This window comes from Lemur catta, chromosome 15, assembly GCF_020740605.2.
Source record: "Lemur catta isolate mLemCat1 chromosome 15, mLemCat1.pri, whole genome shotgun sequence".
NCBI lineage: Eukaryota > Metazoa > Chordata > Mammalia > Primates > Lemuridae > Lemur > Lemur catta.
In genome coordinates this window covers 27,289,634-27,312,231 of record NC_059142.1, presented here as the reverse complement: position 1 = coordinate 27,312,231, position 22,598 = coordinate 27,289,634, and the positions used below count along the sequence as shown (strand labels likewise).

The 22,598-nt window shown below is 36.5% G+C and overlaps 1 protein-coding gene across 1 annotated transcript in view; it reads left to right on the top strand.

Moving 5' to 3' along the window:
- The window catches only part of VMP1 (vacuole membrane protein 1), a 111,674-nt gene that overhangs the window by 1,230 nt on the left and 87,846 nt on the right, over positions 1–22,598 (top strand). The window contains exon 2 of the mRNA XM_045525624.1: positions 21,830–21,931. Coding sequence (XP_045381580.1) covers positions 21,856–21,931 — 76 coding nt within the window. The 5' untranslated portion in view covers positions 21,830–21,855. The remainder of the gene's footprint in view (positions 1–21,829; positions 21,932–22,598) is intronic.

The window sequence follows — 22,598 nt, the reverse complement described above, 5'->3', positions numbered from 1 at the left end:
TACACGTATTCCTATTGTTGCAATGATAGAGAATTTAATATTCTGATTGCTAATACCTATTATTTGTATTGTCATCAGCTCTGATTTTAATTGTGTATTCTTAGCATAGATGATGAAAGGAAGAAACTATTATTTACTAGGCAGCATTTTATGCATTCTAGCTTATGTTTTTATTGACTTGTGGAAGAGGAATGGTGGTACTCAGACATGTGATTTATTTGTGTAGGTATGAAGTAACTCTCAAGTAGAAATCTTCCATATTATACTTCCTTGCCTACATTATTTTAAAACACTGAAGCATTTTTTTCCTTTGAGGAATATATCTTATTTGACTACAATTGATTAATACAGTTTAATTTCTGTGACTCATGAAGAAAACACATGTAACCAGGTTTCTGAAATATTTTAATAAATGATTTGATGCCTTTTAGTTTACCTATAGCTAATTTAATCAGTTTGTTATTTAATTTACACATTCTTATTTTTGAGTTAGAAAATTTTTTCATACTTTGAAATGAGGTGACAAGATTTTTGAGATGTGGAATTATAATTAGATGTATCATTAGTTTACCATTTGGTAAATTTGCTTATTGATTGTATAACTGTCAAATCTGATCTTATATTTTTTTTGTTCGATTTTTGTTATCCAGTGACTGTCCAGTTTTTCTTACTTTTCCGACTTCTTCTTGCCTTTGGCTTGAATCAACACTTCTTAAGGTTTTGAAGATCATTAAACTTTAAATCAGAAGACCTGGATTGAAGTCTGGGCTCCAACATTTATTGAGCAGTGGTTGGCAGGTTACTTAACATTCTGAGCTGGTCTGGATTGTGTTGATAAAAGTCTTGCTCACTTTATTCTGTAGGATTGTCACAAGGATTAAGTGAGATAGTAAATGTGAAATCATTATATAAATGACCATATGGTATCATTTTACTGCTGAGAGATGGGAATATATCAGTGCAGAATACTGTTATTTCACGTGATTTTCTGAAAATGTTATCGCATAGTCTTCTGAGGTGATCTTTTGTCCTACTCGGGAAGACAGTAAAGCTAACCAAGAATAGTTTGATACTGTGATCCACTGAATTAGTCACTTTGGTTAATAAATAGGTAGCTGGAAAATGAATATAGTTTTGCATTTGGGAGTTTAAATCTGATCCTTCTTGGTCATCATGTATTGTCACTTGAAAATATCCAAGTACAGAAAAAGCTGAAGGTTTTGGTGCTTATATGTAGTTAACTAAAGGTTAGACATAGCCCTGCCTTACTTATATACTTATATTAAGTAAGAAACCTTACTGTTTCACTGGGACCAATATTTAGAATTAGAACTTCTGTGAACATATAGTTAGAGATTCTTCTCATTTAATAGAGGAGAAAATTGGTGGCCACAAACGATCAGTAATTGGCTTTCCTGAAGTCATCTGGCTTAGGCAGTGCCAGAACCTGAACTATAACTAAGGTCCCTAGTGTACTTTCTGTTCTGCTAAGGTTGTCCCTAGGTGTCTTGATATGGTTTGGTAATATTTCCTGGTTTGCATGAAAATGTTTTCTCTTATGTGTTTAATGGAATCTATCTATCCACACACACATAAATAGACATATACATAAACATATTTTTTACAAACGTTTCTTTCCATTTTTATCTGTATTAGTCTTATAAATTGTAGAATAACAAAAACTGTGCTTGGAAAGATTTGCAGTGGAATGCATTAAGGAAAGAAAACTAGTTATATTCTTTAGAATAGTTATTCTGAGTTCATGCTTCATTACTATCAGGTATTGAGGTGTCTCCTTTCTGGCAATTGGAAGTGACAGAGGATCCTTGTAACACATGTCTCTACTGAGTAAATGTTGCAAAAGAGTAGGAGGGAGCTGTATTAATTTCTTTGCTCCTGCTAAAAATACTTCCCCAAGCTGTTTGTAATTTTAATATTGTGTTATGTTAATTCTCTATTATATAAAGAGTCAGTTCTCTAGTTATTTCATTCTGGATAAATAGCCACTGTAGAAGAGTTAATTCTTTGTCTTGTTGGGTACTCCTTTTGGTTCCATTGATTTCGTAAAACCTGTTGAGTCTCTCTCCTTTCTTGGCAATGATAGTTCTAGGTGCTACTCTAATTCCTGTTTTTGCCCAAGTACCGTTTGTGTGTCTCTCTCTGTTTTTGGTGTGGAAATGAACTCTAGATTAGAGAATCCTGACAAATTAGATGAACTGAAGGGAAAATTTGGTTGTGATTTTGTTAGTTGTTAATCTCCTTTCACAAAGCCTTCTAAATATTTTTGGGATTAAAATTTTTTTTTTTTTTTTTTTGAGACAGAGTCTCACTTTGTTGCCCTGTCAAGAGTGAGTGTCGTGGCCTCAGCCTAGCTCACAGCAACCTCAAACTCCCTGGCTTAACCTCCCAAGTAGTTGGGACTACAGGTGTGCACCACCACGCCTGGCTAATTTTTTGTTTCTATTTTTAGTTGACTGGCTAATTTTTTTTTTTCTATTTTTAGTAGAGACGGGGGTCTTGCTCTTGCTCAGGCTGGTCTTAAACTCCTGACCTCAAGCGATCCTCCTGCCTCAGCCTCCCAGAGTGATAGGATTACAGGCGTGAGCCACCACGCCTGGCCAGGAGTAAACTTTTAAAGAGCATATTGCCTCAAGAAATTCCGTATTTTGTCTGGGAAAACAACTTTGAAAGTGTTTGCTGAACTGAAGTTGTGTATTATGTAAACCCTTATATAAAGCTCATTTTAAAATACTATGCTCCTTGATTTGCAGTATCAAGGCAATTTGAACTAGAGACACTTTATTGTGTCAGATCAAAGGTGCTACTTAAAAGTTGAAGGCATAGTTAAATTCAGCAAGGGCAATCCATTGAGTAATCCTTTCCCAGGTAGACTACCTGTAATTGCTAAAGTGTTTGTTAGTATTCCTTATCTTCTCACGAGTTCATTGTGATGTTTTCTCTTATTCTTAGGGTCCTTTAATGATAGCTTTGGTCTTTATAGATTATCTGGAAGGAGTAGGCAGGTAGTGTTAAGAGCCAAGGCTATAAAGTTAGACTGCCTTCGTTCAAATTCAGCTGTATTACTGTGCAACTCTTTTACTAGCTACTTGACCTCTGGCTATCTCTGTTTCCTCCTAGACAATGAAATCAGTACCTTTATTGTTAGGGTTAAATGAATAGATGTAAGTAAAGCATTTAGGACAGTGCCTAGCGTATTGTTAACCATGATTACGATCATTGTCATCATGTGGCTCCCTGAGCTGTTGCTAAGAACTCTTTCCCAACCCTGTTTTGAAAACATGCCTTTATGTAGCTGCTTACTTTATTATTATTTGCTCATTATTAATGAAGTTTTAGTAAATAAAATATCTCAGTATACATTTCATTTTGTGAATATTTTACAACATACGTGGGATTCTTAACCAAATGAGGCATTCTTGTAGGCCATGCTGTTAACCTTTTTGTATTATTAACAGATTACATTATCTGTATAAGCCATAACACAGAATTTGGGACTTGAAACCAAGTGTTCTTTTGATGTTTAATGATGTCTTCTAGCACTTACTTTTCTTTGCATGGAAAGGTCACTTTCCAATGACATTGCCTTATCTGTTCATTCAGCCAGTCAGTGAACAAACATCTTGTGTCCTAGGCCTTATACCAGGTTCTGGGGAAAACAGTGGCAAACAAGATTTGTTATGAAGGAAGCATACAAGGGTCTGAGAGAGAGTTAACAGTGTGGATATATGCCTCTTTGAGACTGGAGCACAGACTTGGAATACAGCAACACGAGATGATGTAGCAAAAGTACTCTGGTATTATGATATATATGTATATATTTTTTCATCCACAGCTCCTGGCTCATAACTGCTATCCAAATGCTTGTGCCCTTTAGGCCTCAAGAGCAGATTTCAGAAAATAGAATCTCTCACTCTCTCTCTCTGACCTTTTCCTGTCCTTTTACCTGCCCAAGGCAGGACTTTAATCTGTGGCTCAAAAAACCCTGGTAGGCCGGGCACGCCTATAATCCTAGCACTCTGGGAGGATGAGGTGGGTTGATTGCTCGAGGTCAGGAGTTTGAGACCAGCCTCAGCAAGAGCGAGACCCCGTCTCTACTAAAAATAGAAAGAAATTATCTGGCCAACTAAAAATATATATATAGAAAAAATTAGCTGGGCATGGTGGCGCATGCCTATAGTCCCAGCTACTCGGGAGGCTGAGGCAGTAGGATCGCTTAAGCCCAGGAGTTTGAGGTTGCTGTGAGCTAGGCTGATACCACAGCACTCACTCTAGCCCGGGCAACAAAGCGAGACTCTGTCTCAAAAAAAAAAAAAAAAAAAGAAGACCCTCATTGCAGAGAGTCCTGCCCCATATGAGGAAGGACTACTTTACAGAGAGGCCAAAAAAAATCTGGACAGACAGGCCTTGCTGGTTTTAGATTATACCCTTTTTGTCCAATCATATTTTGACATGGTTGTCCACGCTTCAGTCTTGGACGATCAATGAAGTCTCCATAAAAGGCCCAAAGGACAGAGTTTGTGGAGCTTCCGTAGAGCTGAACACATGGAAGTTCCTGGAGGGTGACACTCCCAGGGAGGGCATGGAAGCTCTATGTCCCTCTCGTATATGCCTCTCGCCCCATGCATCTTTTCATCTGTATCCTTTGTAATAATCCAGTAAACATATTTGCCTGAGTCCTGTGAGCCACTCTAGCAAAATAATCGAACCCAAAGAGGGGGTCATGGGAACCCCAACTTAAATCTGGTTGGTTAGAAGTTCTGGAGGCCCAGACTTGCGACTGGTATCTGAAGTGGGGAGTGGGGGCGATAGTCTTGGAGACTGAGCCCTCAACCTGTGGGATCTGACTCTGTCTCTGGGTAGGTAGTGTTGGAATTGAATAGGAGGACACTCAGCTGATGTCTACTGCATTGCTTATTGCTTGCTTGCTGGTGGGTAGAAATCCCCATATACTTTGGGGTCACAGAATTCTGTATTGATTGTTGTGGTGTGAGAGCAGAGAAAAACATGGTTTGGGATTTTTCCTCACATAGGTACCCAGGGTTCAGGTCATGTAGAGTATTGCAGGCCATGGGAATGAATCTTGAATTCATTTTGAGTGCAATAGGAAATCATTCTACAATTTTAAGTAGAGGAGTAATATGATTTATAAGAAATTGTTGCTCATGTGTGAAGAGTGAATTGAAGTGGACAAGAATAGAAATGGAGAGAGAAGTTTAGAGTCTACTGCAGTAGTCCAAGTGGGAGATGAAGATGGATCAGAGGGGTGGCAAAGAAGATGGACAGCAGTGTGTGGATACTAAATATACTTGGAGTAGGACTTGGTCTGGGATTAGATGAGTGGTAAGAAAAAGAGAAGAGTCAGGGATGACTAAGCTTCTGGATTTAGTGACTGTGTGGGTGGTTGTGCCAAGTACTGGGAGAGGAAGAATTTAGAAAGGACCAGATTTGTTTGTTTGTTACAATAAAGTGGGTAGGTATGGGTAGGAAAGGACATGTTAAATTTGAGACACTTCTGAACCATCCAGGTGGAGCCCTTGCATAGGTAAATCTAGAGGTCACAACAAGAATACAGATTCAGGATAGGATTTTAAATCATGGAACCAGATCAGTCACTTGGGGGATAGGGAAGATGAGAGGGCCTAGGTCAGCTAGAAGAGAAAGATCTGGCAAAAGAGACTAACAAGGTGTCTCAGTCAGTTTTCTGTTGCTTATAACAGGATACCTGAAACTGAGTAATTTATAGAGAAAAGAAATTTATTTCTGATAGTTATGGAGACTGAGAGGTCCAATATTGAGGAGCCACATCTGGCGAGGGCAGCAAGCAGGGGGGGAACTCTCTGCAGAGCCTGGAGGTAGCACAGGGCATCACATGGTGAGTGGGCTAAGTGTGCTACCTCGGTTCTCTTTTCTCTTCTTATAAAGCCACCAGTCCCATTCCCATGGTAATCATTAATCCATTAACCTACTAATGCATGAATGGATTAATCCATTCATGAGGCCAGAGTCCTCATGACCCAGTCAGCTCTTAAAGGCCCCACCTCTCAGTACTGCCAAATTGGGGATTCAATTTCAACATATGTCTTAGGGGTGACATATATTCAAACCATAGCAAAGGGAACATTTGAAAAAAGAAAGGTCAGATACACAAAACTAATAAAAATAGTTACATTTAGCAGGAAGGGTATGAGGCAGATAAGGCACAGAGGTTTTTCACTTTTTTATATATACATTATTATTATTTTAAAACATATTAAAGTTTTTACTTATTCAGAATCCTTTTAAGAAATGGTCAGTTTTGTCAAATGCTGCTATGTGGTCTAGATAAGGACAGAATAAAGTTCGGTAAAGTTAAATTGGTTGATCTGGCTAACCACTTTCATTGTTGAGTCTAGGTCATTCTAGAAACTTTCAGGTCTGCAGGTTACAAAAGGTCTTTAGTCAAGAATATCCAAGGATCTCTTGCCTCTCATTAGCTTTCAAGATTACAGTACTGGCTTCTATGGGGCAGAAGAATTTTCTTCAGTCTTTATTAAATAATAATAGAGATGCCTGGGGTCTTATAGGGTTCTATTTTCTGTCATGATTTAACTGATAAAGCTTTGTTTAAAAATAATATGCAAGTCAGATGTAAATATATTTATTTGTATCCCAATAATTCTTTGTATTCCAAGATAGGTTAGTGTCTTTGAGTATTATATATTAAACTTTTTAGATTTTTATTTCCAAAAATGACATTGTAATAAAGTTCAAATCAACTTTATATATCTGCAAAACCCTAATTATCAGCAGCCTTAATAACTATTAAGTGAAACATGCCAGGCAGACTCTTGCCTCAAAGTCTTTGTGCTTCTTTTTTTTCTCTGAAGTGCCCTTCTCCATGTTTTTTCATTTTTGTTCTCTAATGTCAGATTCTCAGAGAAAGCTTCTCTATCGACTGTATTAAAAATTGTGCCCAAACACATGCATATGCATAGATACCAATTTTATTTTACACTGCAGCACTTATCACTATCTGCTAACATGTTTGAATTTTTGTTCACTACTATATCTCTAGCCAACTATGTCTGACACATAGTATGTATTATGTAAATAGTTGTTAAATGAGCAAATGAAAAATTCATTTTCACTGCTGTGTAATATTTCATTATGTAAGTGAATCACAGTTTATCTATTCTCCTGACAATGAACATTTGAGTTGTTTGTAGCTTTTGCTGTTGCATCCTGGGCCCTTCCCTTTAAACCTTTCTGCTCTAAAGGCCCTCATACTCTGGACCTGTGATGGGAGGGGACACACTGAAGAGGTCTGAAATGCCTTTAAGGTCTTTCTCCCATTTGATGAATAGCACCTGGCTTCCTTCTATCCATACTAATCTTTTTATCAAAAGGTCACTTGGCCACACCCCTAGTTTTCTCTCCTAAAGGTACTTTTCCATTCTTTACATTGCCAGCCTGAGAATTTTCTAAATCTTTACATTCTGATTCCCTTTTGATTACAAACTCCATCCATAAACTGTTTCTCTCTTCTCAAATTTTAGGGTAAAGCAGTTAAGAGAATTCATGCAAATGCTGAATGCTTTGCTGCTTAGAGATTTCTTCTGCCAAATTTCCTAGTTCATCACTTCTAAGTTTTGCCTTGCATGAAGTCGTAGGTCATGAATGTAATTCACCCAAGTTCTTACCAATTTATAACAAGGATGACCTTTCCTGCAGTTTCTAATACCTTGTTTCTCCTTTCCATCTGAGATCTCATCAAAATGGCCTTTACTTTCCATAATTGTACCAACATTCTGTTTATTACTACTTAAGTAATCTCTAAGACGACTGAGGCTTTGCCTACAGCTCCTTTCTTCTGAGCTCTCACTGGAATTGCCTTTAATGCTCTATTCACAACAGTGTAGCCTTTTTCCAGCATTCACTTCAAAACTGTTTTAGCATCTACCCATTACCCAGTTCCAAAGCTGCTTCCGCATTTTTAGGTACTTGTCATAGCAACACCCGACTCCTGGTACCAATTTCTGTCTTAGTCTGTTTTATGCTGCTATGAGAGAATACCACAGACTGGGTAATTTATAAAGAACAGAAATTTATTTCTCACAATTCTGGATGCAGGGAAGTCCCAGATCAAGGTGCTGGTATCCGAGAAGGGTTGTTCTGTCTCCAAGATGGCACTTTGAATGCTGTGTTCTCCAGAGGGGAGAAACCAAGAAATCCTGTATACTCACAGGGCAGATTGTGGAAGGGCAAAAAGGGTGAATTACCTCAGCCAAGCCCCTTTATAAGGGTACCTAATCCCATTCACAAGGAAGGAGCCCTTTTGGGCTAATCACTTCTTAAAGGCCCCACTTTATTTTTGTTTGTTTGTTTGAGACAAGGTTTGCTCTGTCGCCCTGACTGGAGTGCGGTGGTGTGATCACAGCTCACTGCAACCTCCAGCTCCCGGGCTCAAGCGATCCTGATCCTCCCAGCTCAGCCTCCTGAGTAGCTAGAACTACAGGTGAGTAGCTAGGACTACAGGTGCATGCCACCATGCCCTGCTATTTTTTTTTTTTTTTTTTTTTTTTTTTTTTTAGAGACAGGATCTTTCTGTATTGCCCAGGCTGGTCTTGAACTCCTAGGTTCAAGCCATCCTCTTGCCTGGGCTTCCCAAAGTGTTGGGATTATAGGCATGAAGCACTGTGCCTAGCCTCCACTTCATACTGTCACATTGGCAACACCTGAATTTTGGAGAGGACATATTCAAACCATAGTAGTTCTATACCTGGGAATAGAATTGCTGGTATAGTATGTGCCAGTATTCAACTTTACAAGTTGTTTCCTGAACTTTGCTATTGTCATACTTCCTACTTTTTTGCCAAAGGAATTCATGTAAAAATGATGTGGTGGATTATAAAATTGAGTGGTGGGTTGCAGAATTGTGGAATGGTCAATTAATTCTTCTCATCATTGTATGCATATCCCTTTGCAGTGTGATTTTACTTCTAGAGTCTGTTTCTCCACCCCTTGATTCTGTACTTGGATATGTGACTTGCTTTGGCCAGTGGGATATAGGCAAGTATGACACAAGCACAAGCTTGAAAAGCACTTGTATGGTGGGGCTTGTCCTCTGTCATTGCTCTCTGGAGCCCTGAGCCCACCATGTGAAAAAGGCACAGCGTAATCTACTGGAGGTTGGAAAGACCATACAGAGCAATCCCAGATAACTGAGGTCTGCCTGCCTAGTTCAAGAGCCAGGCTAGCCCAGACCAGAACTGCCTAACCTAACCCCCAGAATCACGAGAAACATTAAATTATTTTTTAAGTCACTAAGTTTTGAGGCTAAGTTGTTACACAGCAAAAGCTAATTGATACAAATGGTATATCATTGTGATCTTGATTTATATTTTTTGATTGTCAGTGATGGCAAGTAGGTATCTTAATGATTGGCCATAGATATTTTCTCTGCTGTGAAATTCCTCTTTGTGTTATTTGCCTGTTTTAGTTTTGTAGGGTTGTCTTTTTCTTAAAATTATTGATACTTAATGTAATCTGCCAGTAGTCCATTATCAGTTATATGTTTCTCTGTTTTTTCATTTCACATTCTTAAGATAGTCATGATGGATTCAAATTTTCATTTGAGTTGTTTTCCAATTTATCAGTCTTTTCATTTATGGATAGCTCTTTTGTGTGTCTTAAGAAATCCTTCTCAGGCCGGGTGCAGTGGTGACACCTGTAATCCTAGTACTTGGGGAGGCCAAGGTGGGAAGGATCGCTTGAGCTCAGGAGTTTAAGACCAGCCTGAGCAAGAGCGAGACCCTATCTAAAAAAGAAAGAAAAGGAAAAAAAAGGAAATCCTTCTCTATCCCAAGGCAGAAAAGTATTTATGTTGCCTTCTAAAAGTTTTGCTTTTTGACTTTTAAAATTTTTAATCCATTTGGAATTGAACTTTGTATGTGATTCAAAGTAAGGAATCTAAATTTTTTTCATACTTTGATAAACAATTTTTCAATTCATTTTATCAAATACTCTCTCCTTTCCCCGGTGATCTATCTTGCCATCTCTGTCCTGTAGACTTCCAAATACACAAGAATTTTATCTTGGTCAGTTTGTTCATCTCTACACTAACACCACCCTGCCTTCATTATTTATCTGGGTATAGGTACTTTATCACATATATGTATTGCAAGTATTTTCTCTCATTCTGTAGCTTACCTTTTTGTTTTGTTAAACATTTCCTGTGTTTCACAAAGGAAAAGTTGTGGGGTTTTTTGGTTTTTTGTTTGTTTGTTTTTGAGACAGAGTCTTACTCTGTTGCCCGCGCTAGAGTACAGTAGCATCATGATAGCTCACTGAAACGTCAAACTCCTGGGCCCAGGTGATCCTCCTGCCTCAGCCTCCTGAGTAGCTGAGACTGCAGACATGAGCCATCATACCTGGCTAATTTTTCTATTTTTTGTAGAGATGGGGTCTCACTCAGGCTGGTCTTGAACCCTTCAAGCGATCCTCCCACCTCAGCCTCCCAGAGTTCTAGGATTACTGGCATGAGCCACCATGCCTGGCCATTACTACCATTTTAATAGATGGAGAACATGTAGCAGGTCAATATTTTTCCAAATAGTGGATAATAAAAAAGTTCTGTTTCACAGATCATAAATTTTAAAATTGACTGGATCAAATTCTTCATTTTGATATAAATAATATGAAGCATAGACTTTAGTCATTTGAAAATATTCTGTGATTTAACTTATTTTCTTAGTAAAGGCTAGTTGATATTCCACAGGGGCAGTGGAAAAGTCCATTAAGCAATCCAAGTTTAAAATTTTGTCAGAGAAATACTTAAACAGTAATAACCCACAAAGAAATGACCAAAAGAGGCAAAGGTGAAGTCATCTGAGTTTCATTTATAGTCAGTTTAAGTAGTGAGAATCAATAGGGATGAATGTTGTGTTAATTCTAATTATGGGGAACATTTGAAAATGCTAGGATAAGCAAAACGTTTGGGGCTATTTTGTTGTTGTCTTTTCTGTTTTTGTGACTCTGGAATTCCTTGGTGACAGTTGAAAATACTATCACTGTACTGTTTTGTATGGTAGAGGAACTAATGAATTTGGAGTTGGAAAAGTGAGATTGAACTCCTGCTTTGACATTTATATGCTGCTGAATTGCTATTTGGGGCCTTTTGAGTACTCAGTTTCTCATTTGTAAAAAACTAGGATGAAAGTAACTCCCCTACAGAGGTTTGTTAGCATCATGTTAGTTAATCTACTTTTAAACAATAAATCACTATACAGAAGTGATTTATCATTTAAAAATCACTAGCTGTTACATATATCCAAAACCCTACCCTTGCACTAAGAGGAATTTTTTTTGTTTGTTTTTATTTTTTGAGACAGCGTTCCCTCTGTTTTGCAGGCTACAGTGCCGTGGCATCAGCCTAGCTCACAGCTACTTCAAACTCCTGGGCTCAAGCAATCCTCCTGCCTCAGGCTCCTGAGTAGTTGGGACTACAGGCATGTGCCACTGGGCCTGGCTAATTTTTCTATTTTTAGCAGAGATGTGGTCTTGCTCTTGCTCAGGCTGGTCTTAAACTTCTGAGCACAAGCTATCCTCCTGCCTCGGCCTCCCACCATGCCCAGCGTGGAATTTTTTTACTATTTTAATAGAAAGGAAATTATGACAGTCATTTACTTTTTGTGCCTAACAATTGAATGAGGGAAGAGAGTATCAGGGGTGTGAAATGACATGTCCAAGTTCTCACAGATAGCTGAATCTCCCAACTCTAGTCTGGTATTACTTTCACTATCTTAATTCTTGACCTTTCTTTTACTCCCCCATCTTTTCAGTGAAAACGTTTAGCTAAGATTGCATTGGTTATGAAAAACTGCATGGACATTTAGGAGTAGATTAAGAGAAAATGAGAAGTGGGATTTTTTTCAAGCTGTAATTTTATAAGTTGTACATTTTCTCCATAAAAATAAAATCATGTCTTAACAGGAAAGAACATTTAATGATGTTTTTACATATTGAAAGTGAGAGGTAAAGAAACCTTTTCCACAACCTATCAGACCCTTAAATGTGTTCTAGGTTGTGTCTTTTTTTAATTGGGATTTTCACTTAAAATTTTATCTAGTTAAAAATTAGATCTGGAGCAATGGCCTTTTCAATGATTAGGAGTCTGTGATGAGTTGAATATATTTCACATGTCATTAAATTAAGTTGAGACACATTATAGGCTAGCAGTATATGCCCACATAATCTGCTAATCCATATTGGGAGATTTGTGGCAATTTTGAGTGCTTTTAAATTATATCCTAATTTGGGGGTTTAATTTGTCTAATTCCCCAAGACTTAGAAAGTTCACAAAGAGTCAAGGAATTTTTTTCGTATATTCCCATTCAAATCACAGTGAATTTTCAGAGAACACACACTCTTTAACTGGTACAACCATATGATACTGTTATCTGACTCAGAGAGTCAGATGATTCAATAGTCAGCCTGATATTGTGCATTGTTTTTGAATTATCTTTGGCTTTGTATCCCTGCACAAGTGGAAAACTGTATCAAAGCCTCATTGGTCAAGATACATTACTTAGATTATTTATTTAGTTTATCAGAGTAAATTGCAATTCCTTAATCTTAATAGTTTTAGGGAAATGTACAGCTATTTTGGAATAATCTGTAACTGATTTCCTTAAATAATCCAATTAATGATAGACACTTCTGGAAGCAAGAAAGGTTACTGAAAGTTGTAATACTTAATCTGCATTTGTACATGTTATATGAAGAACATTGCATTTTATTGAGAAAGCTGACTTAATATTTTTGTGAGAAAGCAGAATTCATTTAGATAGATGATTTTCTTAAAAGGAAGTATGTTCACTTCATTTTGGAATAATGTTGCCAAGAAAATGAAAATCAGTAGCTTCGTTACTCTCACTTTCTTTTCACCTTGTTAACTTTTCCAGTAACTCATATTACTTAGCAAGTTGCTATTATTATGTCATCCTTAAATGTTTTTTATTTTGCTTTCAGGGACACTTCAGTAATTTAGTTTTACATTGTTTTCTTTCATTACAAGTGTGGCTAATGTTTAGAATGAATGGAGTATTATAGTCTTAGCACTGAATGTACAGCCTACAAAGAACCTTTGTGAGCTGATTTTTGCAGTGTTTTCCAAGTTGTTTTGCTAGAAACAAAGACCCCATGTATTTTAATATCAACTTTTTATTTTAAACTCTTTAGCTGCATTTAAAATCTGCTAGTTACAGTCTTTAAACACATTTCTTGTATCTAGATAAGTGTTCACAGTGAAACATATTATTTGATGTTTGAGTTATGCTTCTGTCCTATTTCTGTCTTCTTACTCCATCCGCAGACCTATAAAGTTTACTTCTACAGTGTCATTCTTACAAACAAAACTGACTCAATATATGCATTCTCAGTGCAAAGTAGGCTCCATTGAATTTCAAGAATATGTGTTAGATTCCTGTTTGAGGACATTTCAATCTTTTAAAACAGGCTAAGGATACTTTGTATTTACTCCCACATCAGGAATCTTACTGACACTGTTTCATCACAAATTTCCAAAATTAATGCTACTTTGAATTGTGAAAAGTGGCTTTCCTTAAAAATGATTACTTCATCTCATTATAGCTATGTAGACTAGAGCCCTTTTAAACCATCATTTTTAACAGATTTCTTTGTAGTACATTTTAAAATATTTAGATTGATGAAAAATAATTTGTTTTTGTTATCTTACACAAACTAAGCTTGTTCTAATCTGTGGGTGTTTCTATTATGTAGGCTGTGGAAACCAGTTATGTAGGCTCTTACATAGTATAGAAATATGGAAAGCAAGTACCTGTAAGTGAATACTCAGGGTAGTATTCACTATGATTATTTTAGAAAATTGTGACATTCATGAAAATGGCATGGAGAAACTAACGTTGAGTGCATGCTGTGTGCCGGTCACTATGTGGGGACACTTATATAATTTGTCTTTAAGTAAAGAAGCTAAATTACTGAGATTCCCCCAATGCAAAACAAAAACATTTAAGGATGACATGAAAATATGGATGGGGATACTACATAAATATGTTCAAATGCAGAAACTTAAATTATTTAACCTAAGGTCACATAACTATTAATAGTAAGTGATGGTGGTAGGATTTTTTTTTTTTTAACTACAAAATATAAAAGTTCTTTGAGCTGGGAAGGATAACAGAATTAGAGTAGGATGGGTGGGTTCAGTCCTGGGGTGTGTGGAGTACAGGTAAAATACATAGTCCAAATGTGTCTTGTCCCGATATGGCCTCAAATCAATCAGGATGTATTGGCAGCTTTCAGGCACCGAGTTCTCCTGTTTCCCTATAAAATGGGTCTTTTTTTTTTTCCTTTTCTTTTTGAGACAGAGTCTTACTCTGTTGCCCAGGCTAGAGTGCTGTGGTGTCAGCCTAGCTTACAGCAACCTCAAACTCCTGGGCTCAAGCAGTCCTACTGCCTCAGCCTCCCGAGTAGCTGGGATTACAGGCATGCGCCACCATGCCCCGCTAATTTTTTCTCTATATATTTGTAGTTGTCCATATAATTTCTTTCTATTTTTAGTAGAGACGGGGGTCTTGCTCTTGCTCAGGCTGGTCTCGAATTCATGACCTCGAGCGATCCTCCTGCCTCGGGCTCCCAAAGTGCTAGGATTACAGGTGTGAGCCACCGTGCCTGGCCTAAAATGGGTCATTTTACAATGATGAATTTGATACTGAGTAAAATTCACAGGGTATATTGATGCTGGATTAAGTAGTCACTATTGCAGTTTGAAGACACATGCAATAAAGTACATGGGGTGTTTCCTGGATAAAAGATAGGTTGGCCATGTGGTTAAATCCTTTCAAGGCATCTGGAGCTTGGTATAGGTGTCACATTTCAGGATCTGATCCTCAGTTTTGTAGTTTAGAAATTTGAATTAGTAAACATATAGCTGAATGTACTCTAGTGTGTAGAGTTATTCAAACCAAATTGACAAACCCACCATAGCAGTTTTCTAATACTATAAAGAAAAATATTACTATCCTGTGATCTGGATCCTCTTATTTATACCAGTCATCTTTGTATTAGTCTGCTAGGGATGCCATAACAGAATACCACAGACTGGATGACTTAAACAACCGAAATTTATTGTCTCACAATTTTGGAGGCTGGAAGTCCAAGATCGGGGTGCCTGTAGGGTTGGTTTCCGGTGAGGTCTCTCTTCCTGACTTACTGATGGCCACCTTCTCCCTGTGTTCTAACATAGACTTACCTCTATGCACAGGCAGAAGAGAAAGGTGTCTAGTGTCTCTTCTTATAAGGACATGAGTCCTTAAAAAAGTACCACCCTTATGACCTCATTTAACCTAAATTACCTTCTTAAAAGGCACTGTTTTCAAATACAGTTACATTAGAGGTTAGGGCTTCACCATATGAATTTGGGGGGGACACAATTCAATCCATTATAAGCATATTCTCTGTTTATAGGTTAATCTACATAAGAAGCCATATCATAATTAAAACATTATTTGGGAGCATGGAATCAAAATCAAACAAATGTGGATAGTGAGATAATCAAAGGCCTCAATAATCATGATGCTGTGTGCCCTAATAGACATGAGATTTATGGATCAGATAACTTCTGATGTATTGTGCTAGAGATATATTAATATTAGCCATTTTTGTCTTATTGAACCTCTCTTATAAAACCAGTCACCTGATTTTTTTTTATTCAGGCAGTAAAGTTAATAATTTTATGGTTTTAGCCACAGCCTAATAATGTCTCCCACTTTAACATAATTTCCAACTTAGGTTTGAGTCTTCCACTCTTAAATCACATTTATGAACTAGCTCTTAAATTACTTTACTTTTGTGGGTTGAGCTTGTCCCTTTCAAAATTCTCAGAAAAATAATCCTCAATTTGCTTTCGGGGGTGGAGGTATTTTCCCAATAGGTCATCGTACTCCTAAGATTACCCTGTATCTGGGTCCTGCCTCCAGCTTTGTCACTGACTTGTTCTGTGACATTATACAAGTCACTCTACCTCTGAGATGTTTCTTTATCTGTAATTTTTAGGAGTAGGATAGGCTTTAATACTCTCTGAGTTCCCTTCTCTGATTCTAATTATTTTTATAGAATATTCATAAAGCACTGTCATAAAGTACTGTCACATGGGACATCATTGTGCTTTTGAAAGAAAGAGTTGTCGGTATGAAGAGGTTATTTAAGGCTGAGTGAATAGATGACATCATTAGGGAGAGAGTATAAAGAGAACTCTAAAAGGAATCTAGGACCAGGCTTTGAAGAACTCCAAAAAGTAGAGCAGGAGGAGCTGTTAGTGGAGTAGCCAGAGAAATAGGAAGCAAAACAAGAGAGAGTATTTGAAGAAAGAGGGAGTGGATACTTGTGTTAAGTGGAGCTAAGAGATTCAGTAAGAATCCTAATCCTTCAGTGTCTTTGGCTTTGGCAACGTAGAGGTCATTGAAAATCTTGACAGAAGCCATTTCTTTTGATTTGTCAGGACAGAAGTCACATTGCAATGGATTGAGCAGAGATTTGGTGATGAGGAAATGGAGACTGTGTATATAGGCAACTTTTTTGAGAATTATGTCTATGGAGGAGGGAGGACTGAGAAATGGGAAATACTGGATAATGCTTGTCTGCTGGTGAGAATAAAGGGGGAAGGATTGATTACAGAGAGAGAGAGAAAGAGAGAGAAACTAAAGGAACAAAGTCCCTGAGAAAGGTGAGGGAGAGGGTGTTATATAGAATGTATGTAATGACATAATGGCCTTTGGTAGGTAGAGGACACTGCCCTACTTGTAAAGAGAGAATGCTAACATGGGTGAAGCTGTAACTATTTTAGTAGGTTTGGTAGTAGACAGGTAGGGGAATTCTCCCTCTGCTTTTGTGTTTTTTGGTTTTTTTTGAGAGAATAAGAAAGGAGAAAAGTAGGACAGGAAATTTGAAGAGAGAGCAAGGCATGAAATAGTTGTAAGAGTAAGAAAAAGTTTATCAGTAGGAATCATCAGTTTGAGGTTTGAGATTTGGCATCTCAGTAACTGGCACATGATGGACACTTGATAAACGTTTGTTAAATGACTAAGTGAATTTAAAGTGTCCGAGCAGTTGTGTGGTTTTTCTCTAGTTGTTTGGCTGCTCGGGCAGATTGTAAGAAGGTAGGCTATTCCAGGGACATCACAGTTTTGCAGTACGTGTGATTGGGGAAGAGGAGGCAAAGGAATTGAGCATGTTTTATTCAAGCAAATAACTTAGTTCCCTGGGTTATTTCTTACAAAACAAAATTCCAGACTATTATTTTTTGTTTTCTATAGAGACTTTTTGAGACTGTTCTTCTTAAGCACATTGTGTAAGAGCACATTATTTGCTCAAATGAAAATTCATGTTGCAATATCTTAAAAACAAAACCTTTAAATAATTGTGCAATACCATTGTTATAAGCACGAACTCAAATGGACCCAAGTTGTTTTGGATAAAACTTGTTTATTTCTTGAAGATCGCACTATAGGAAGGAGTAGATTAATTCAATTATCAGTGTTTTGCGGGTGGAAAGGTTTTAGAATGTTTACTTCATAATGCAAGCCCTTTTGTGCCTTGTTTATCTTTTCACCACAAATTAATTAAATTTTACTTATTATGATGTAGGTGAGTGGCTGAACTATGTTTGAAATGGATCAAACTGTTTGAACCCACATGGTTTTAAGTATTTGCAGAACTTAAGCATGGCCTCAAGTTAAATACTAGCAGGTAGAAAATCTTTAACTCTTTTATATGATTCCATTTCAAACATCTTAATTTGATTTTTTTATTAATAAAATCCAGATTTGTGGAATAGATTTCCATCCTGTAAACCTCTTGTGATGCTTTGGCCTTACATATTTTCACAAAATAACTTTGTCTTTGTTTTTTTGTAACTGCTTGGGCTGCATAATCTTTTGACTACATCTTTGCAGAAGTATAGCTTAAGTTTGCAGCATCAAACTTTAAGCTTCTGTGAACTCTTCTGAATGTATTGTCCTCTGAACTCCCATAGTACTTTTTTCCTCATCATCTTCAATATATTAATAGCTAGTATATATTGAGTTCACAGATGAAGCAATGTATTACTATTTTGCATACATTACCTTGTTTGATCCTCATAACCCTTTGATGTGTTTCATGTTTTACCTATTTTATAAATTAAACTGATATTTAGAGAGATTTACAAACTTGTCCAGATTCATAGAGTAGTTCCTTGTGAAGATTGGGTTTAAACCCAATTCTGTTAGACTCTAAAAGCTGTTTTCTTCCCACTAAATTAAAACATTCTTTCCATCTACTTTTATTAAAATACCTATTTCATTCTGTTCTATTCTAATTGATTTCTTGAGTTTATTTGGCTTCTTTACCATACTGTTACCCTCTTGAGGACAAGGACCTCATCTTATTCATATTTATACTCTCAGTCCCCATTACTTTTAAGAGACCCCAATACTTATTTTATATTAGTGTTGAATGAATAACACTACCATCACTGATACGGTAGCAGTGAGGCGTGTGCTATGAAGTTGCTTTTCTAGTTTAGGCGGTTTGTAGGTTTATGCTTTATATACCTCTTACCCATTTGATGTACTGGCATTTATAGTTACACACGCCCACATACACACAAATATACATGTGCACACAGACTATTTCATCTACATATCCTTTGAAAGTGGCAATTATTGTCCTCATTTTGTAGATCCAGAAAATCAAGGCCTAGAGAAAATGAGAGGAAAACTTGCTCAGGATCACATAACTAGTTAGTGGTAAATCTGGTATGCAAAGCCAGATTTTCGGACTTTAAATCTTATAATCATCTACTTGAGGCTATCTGTGCTAATGGAAACCTATACTTTATTTCACCATATGTTTATTTGCTCATTGAGAAATGAAGACAGCAAAACAAAGGTGTTTACAAATGGATTATATCTAAAAAAAGAGAATCTGTTGCAGTGATGAATGTATGCGTTTTGTTCAGTCATTTTGTTCAGTCTTTCACTTGTTTTCCTTTATGAAGCATAAACTTTGGAAATAGTTATTATAGTTAGGAGTTTAGTCAAGGAATAAAATAGCGTCCATTGAGAAACTACAGGAAGGTTGAACCCATGACCATATCATTCTAATCAGCTGAATTAAATCTAACATGATTTCTGGTACATGAAGGATGCTGTGCCACTCAGTTAATATTTGTTGAATGAATAAATGAACAAATTTGTACAAGCATCTTAAAAAGTGATTTCTTGAGTTTTCTTTCTTAAAAATGTAATCCTCTAACTCATAAATCTGACTTTGAATTCTCAACTGCCACTAAATCAGCTCATAAAATAGAAAAATTTGAGCAACTTGGTCATAAGAGTACTCTTAAGCTTGGGGGCTACTATTAAATATAGAAAAAATGAAAGAGATTTGTAAAATAGTATACTATTCTTTTCCTGTGAACATATTTGGAGGTTTTGATAGTTTCTGCTGATGACTTTTTTCTTAGGCAGCTTTATTCAAACATAACTCACATACCATATAATTCACTCATTTAAACTGTACAGTCTGGTGGTTGTTAGTATAGTCACACTTATGCAACCATCACCACAATTTTAAAATATTTTCATCACCCCAAAAAGAAACTTACAAATCATTTGCAGCCATACCCCAATTCTGTCCAATTAATCTGCTAATTTACTTTCTGTCATTATGGATATGCCTATGCTGAACATTTCGTATAAATGGGAATCATAATATGGTCTTTTGTGAATAACTTCTTTCATTTAGCATAATATTTTCAAAGTTTATTGAAGCTGTAGCATGTGTCAGTACTTTATTTCTTTTTATGGCTGAGTAATATTTCATTGTTTAAATATACCATATTTTCTATATTCATTGTCATTTGGGTCGTATCAACCTTTCGACTATTAGCAGCAGTGCTATTAAATACTATGAACATGCATGAATTGCTGAGTTGTATGGTAACTATGTTTTACGTTTTGAGGAACTTACAAATTGTTTTCCAAAGCATCAGAATCATTTTGCGTTTCCACCAGCACTGTATAAGGGTTCAGATTTCTCTGCACCCTTGCCAACACTTGTTATTACCTGTCTTTTTTATTATAGCCATCCTAATAGTATGAGATTGTATTTCATGTGGTTTAATTTGCATTTCCTTGATGGCTAAAGATGTTGAACATCTTTTCATGTGCTTATTAGCCATTTATATATCTTTGGAGAAATATCTATGCAGATCCTCTGTCCATTTTTAAGTTGGATTATTTACTGTTTATTATTGAGTTGTAAGAGTGTTATATTCTAGATACAAGCTTCTTATGAAATACATAATTTGCAAATATTTTCTCTCATTCTGTGGGTTGTTTTTTCACTTTCTTCTTGATGTCCTTTGAAGCACAAAGGTTTTAATTTTGTATGAAGTGATTTGTTTTTTGAATAGAAAGATTTGCTTGATTAACACCTGAAGAGGCTGGAGCACAGTGGCTCACTGCCTATAATCCTAGCACTCTGGGAGACTGAGGTGGGAGGATCACTTGAGGTCAAGAGTTCAAGACCAGCCTGAGCAAGAGTGAGACCCCATCTTTACTAAAAATTAGCCAAGCAAGGTGGCATGTGCCTGTAATCCCAGCTACTTGGGAGGCTGAGGCAGGAGGCTTGCTTGAGCTCACTCAGGAGTTTGAGGTTGCAGTGAGCCACGATGATGCCACTGCACTCTACCCAGGGCAACAGAGTGAGACGAAATGCCTGAAGAATGATAGTGAGACAAAACACCTGAAGAATGATACAATCACAGACAATCTGGTGTTTTCTGTAGAATAATTATGTCAGCATAGTTTATATATTGTATTATAATGCTGACTTAAAGTAGAAACATTTATACCTGTAATATGAAGCATGATATAAATGAAGTACACTTTTTTTTTTTATTTCAGCTCTTCATGGGGGTACAAAAACTCAGGTTATATACATTGTCCGTGTCCCGCCCATCCCCCTAAGTCAGAGCCTCAGGCATGTCCATTCTCCAGACAGTGCGCCTGGCATTCACCATGTAGTCATACCTCCATCCCCTCCCCTCCCCACCTCCCCAAGTCAGCACCTTCAAGCATGACCATTCCCCAGACGGTGCGCAATGCACTTATCATGTAGGCATACATCCATCCCCTCCCCCCACCCCCCTAAGTACACTTAATATATCTTAAACATTTAAAATTTTTATCTTCTATGCCCATATTTTATTCAGTAGAATTGTTTCCTAAATAAAACTGATTCGTGGTCTTGGATCTGTGTGTCAACATTTGCAGCATCTTTGGTAATCCATTTTTTTCCTAATAATGTTAAAAGGAATATGAAAGATAAAATGGTAGAAAGGTAAAAATGATAAGGTAAATTTTGAGTACACAATGTGAATGATATTAAATTATGAATTCGAAGGACCTTAGGCCTTATGGTTTGTCAGTATTTGAAGGTGCTAGTACTTGATATCCTTCTTCTGTGGACAAAATGCCTCTAAATGTTAATCTGGAAAAATGACTGGAATAATTATTTGGAAAAGGTTTACAACTACATGGCTTTTATGTTTTTATAATTTGTATTAGGATTTCTATATAACTTGTCCAAATCTTGCTTATAAAAGAAAAAATAAAGTATAAATTCATTTTACATGGCATGTGGCGTATTATTGCCATATTATTCCTATGTTAAGTTTTATTCAGTCACAGCTGCAAAGCAGAAGTATATAATGTATTGCTGGATTTTATTTTGTTTGTACTAGCTCCTCAAGAGTTACTGATCTATGAAATGGCAGAGAATGGAAAAAACTGTGACCAGAGACGTGTAGCAATGAACAAGGAACAACATAATGGAAGTTTCACAGGTAAAGTGTGTTGGTTTGGAGGGAGGAGATTTATGAGCTTAAGTGATATATTAATACTTTTCATTGGACTAAAATAGAAATATATTCTAATACTTTTTATCGGTTATTATTGTCATTGGAAATCATGAGTCAGGTGATTTTTCACAGTGATTGCATGAACAGCCTGGCTACAGTCACATAAGCAGTGTTGTAAGTACAAGATTAGTACTTACTACTTATATTATGGTGTGCTAAGTGTTTATTTGGCTTTGCTCAGTGGTCAAATTTATCATGCTATTTTGTAACTTGAAAAGTAGGTTATAAATTTACTTATTATGCTGTTCTTAAATATATAATTATCAAAAAAGTTAGAATGTGATTATTATTGATTTATTTTTAAATTTTATTTTGAGATGAATAAACTTATATGTTAACCAAATTGGAATTCATGATAAATTTTAGTATATTTGAGTCTTATTTATACATTTACACTGAAAATGATGACTTTTATTGATATGGATGATTTAAGTAGGAACTTTCTTTTGTGCAATTAAAGAGAAGTTTTTCTTTTTTGGTAATTGTACTGGTTTTCTTTTTATTATAACTTCTGAATTGTTTGGCATCTAGAACACATCATAAATAATACTCTAGTGTGGTAATGTTATCACAGAAATTCTCTTTTATTGTG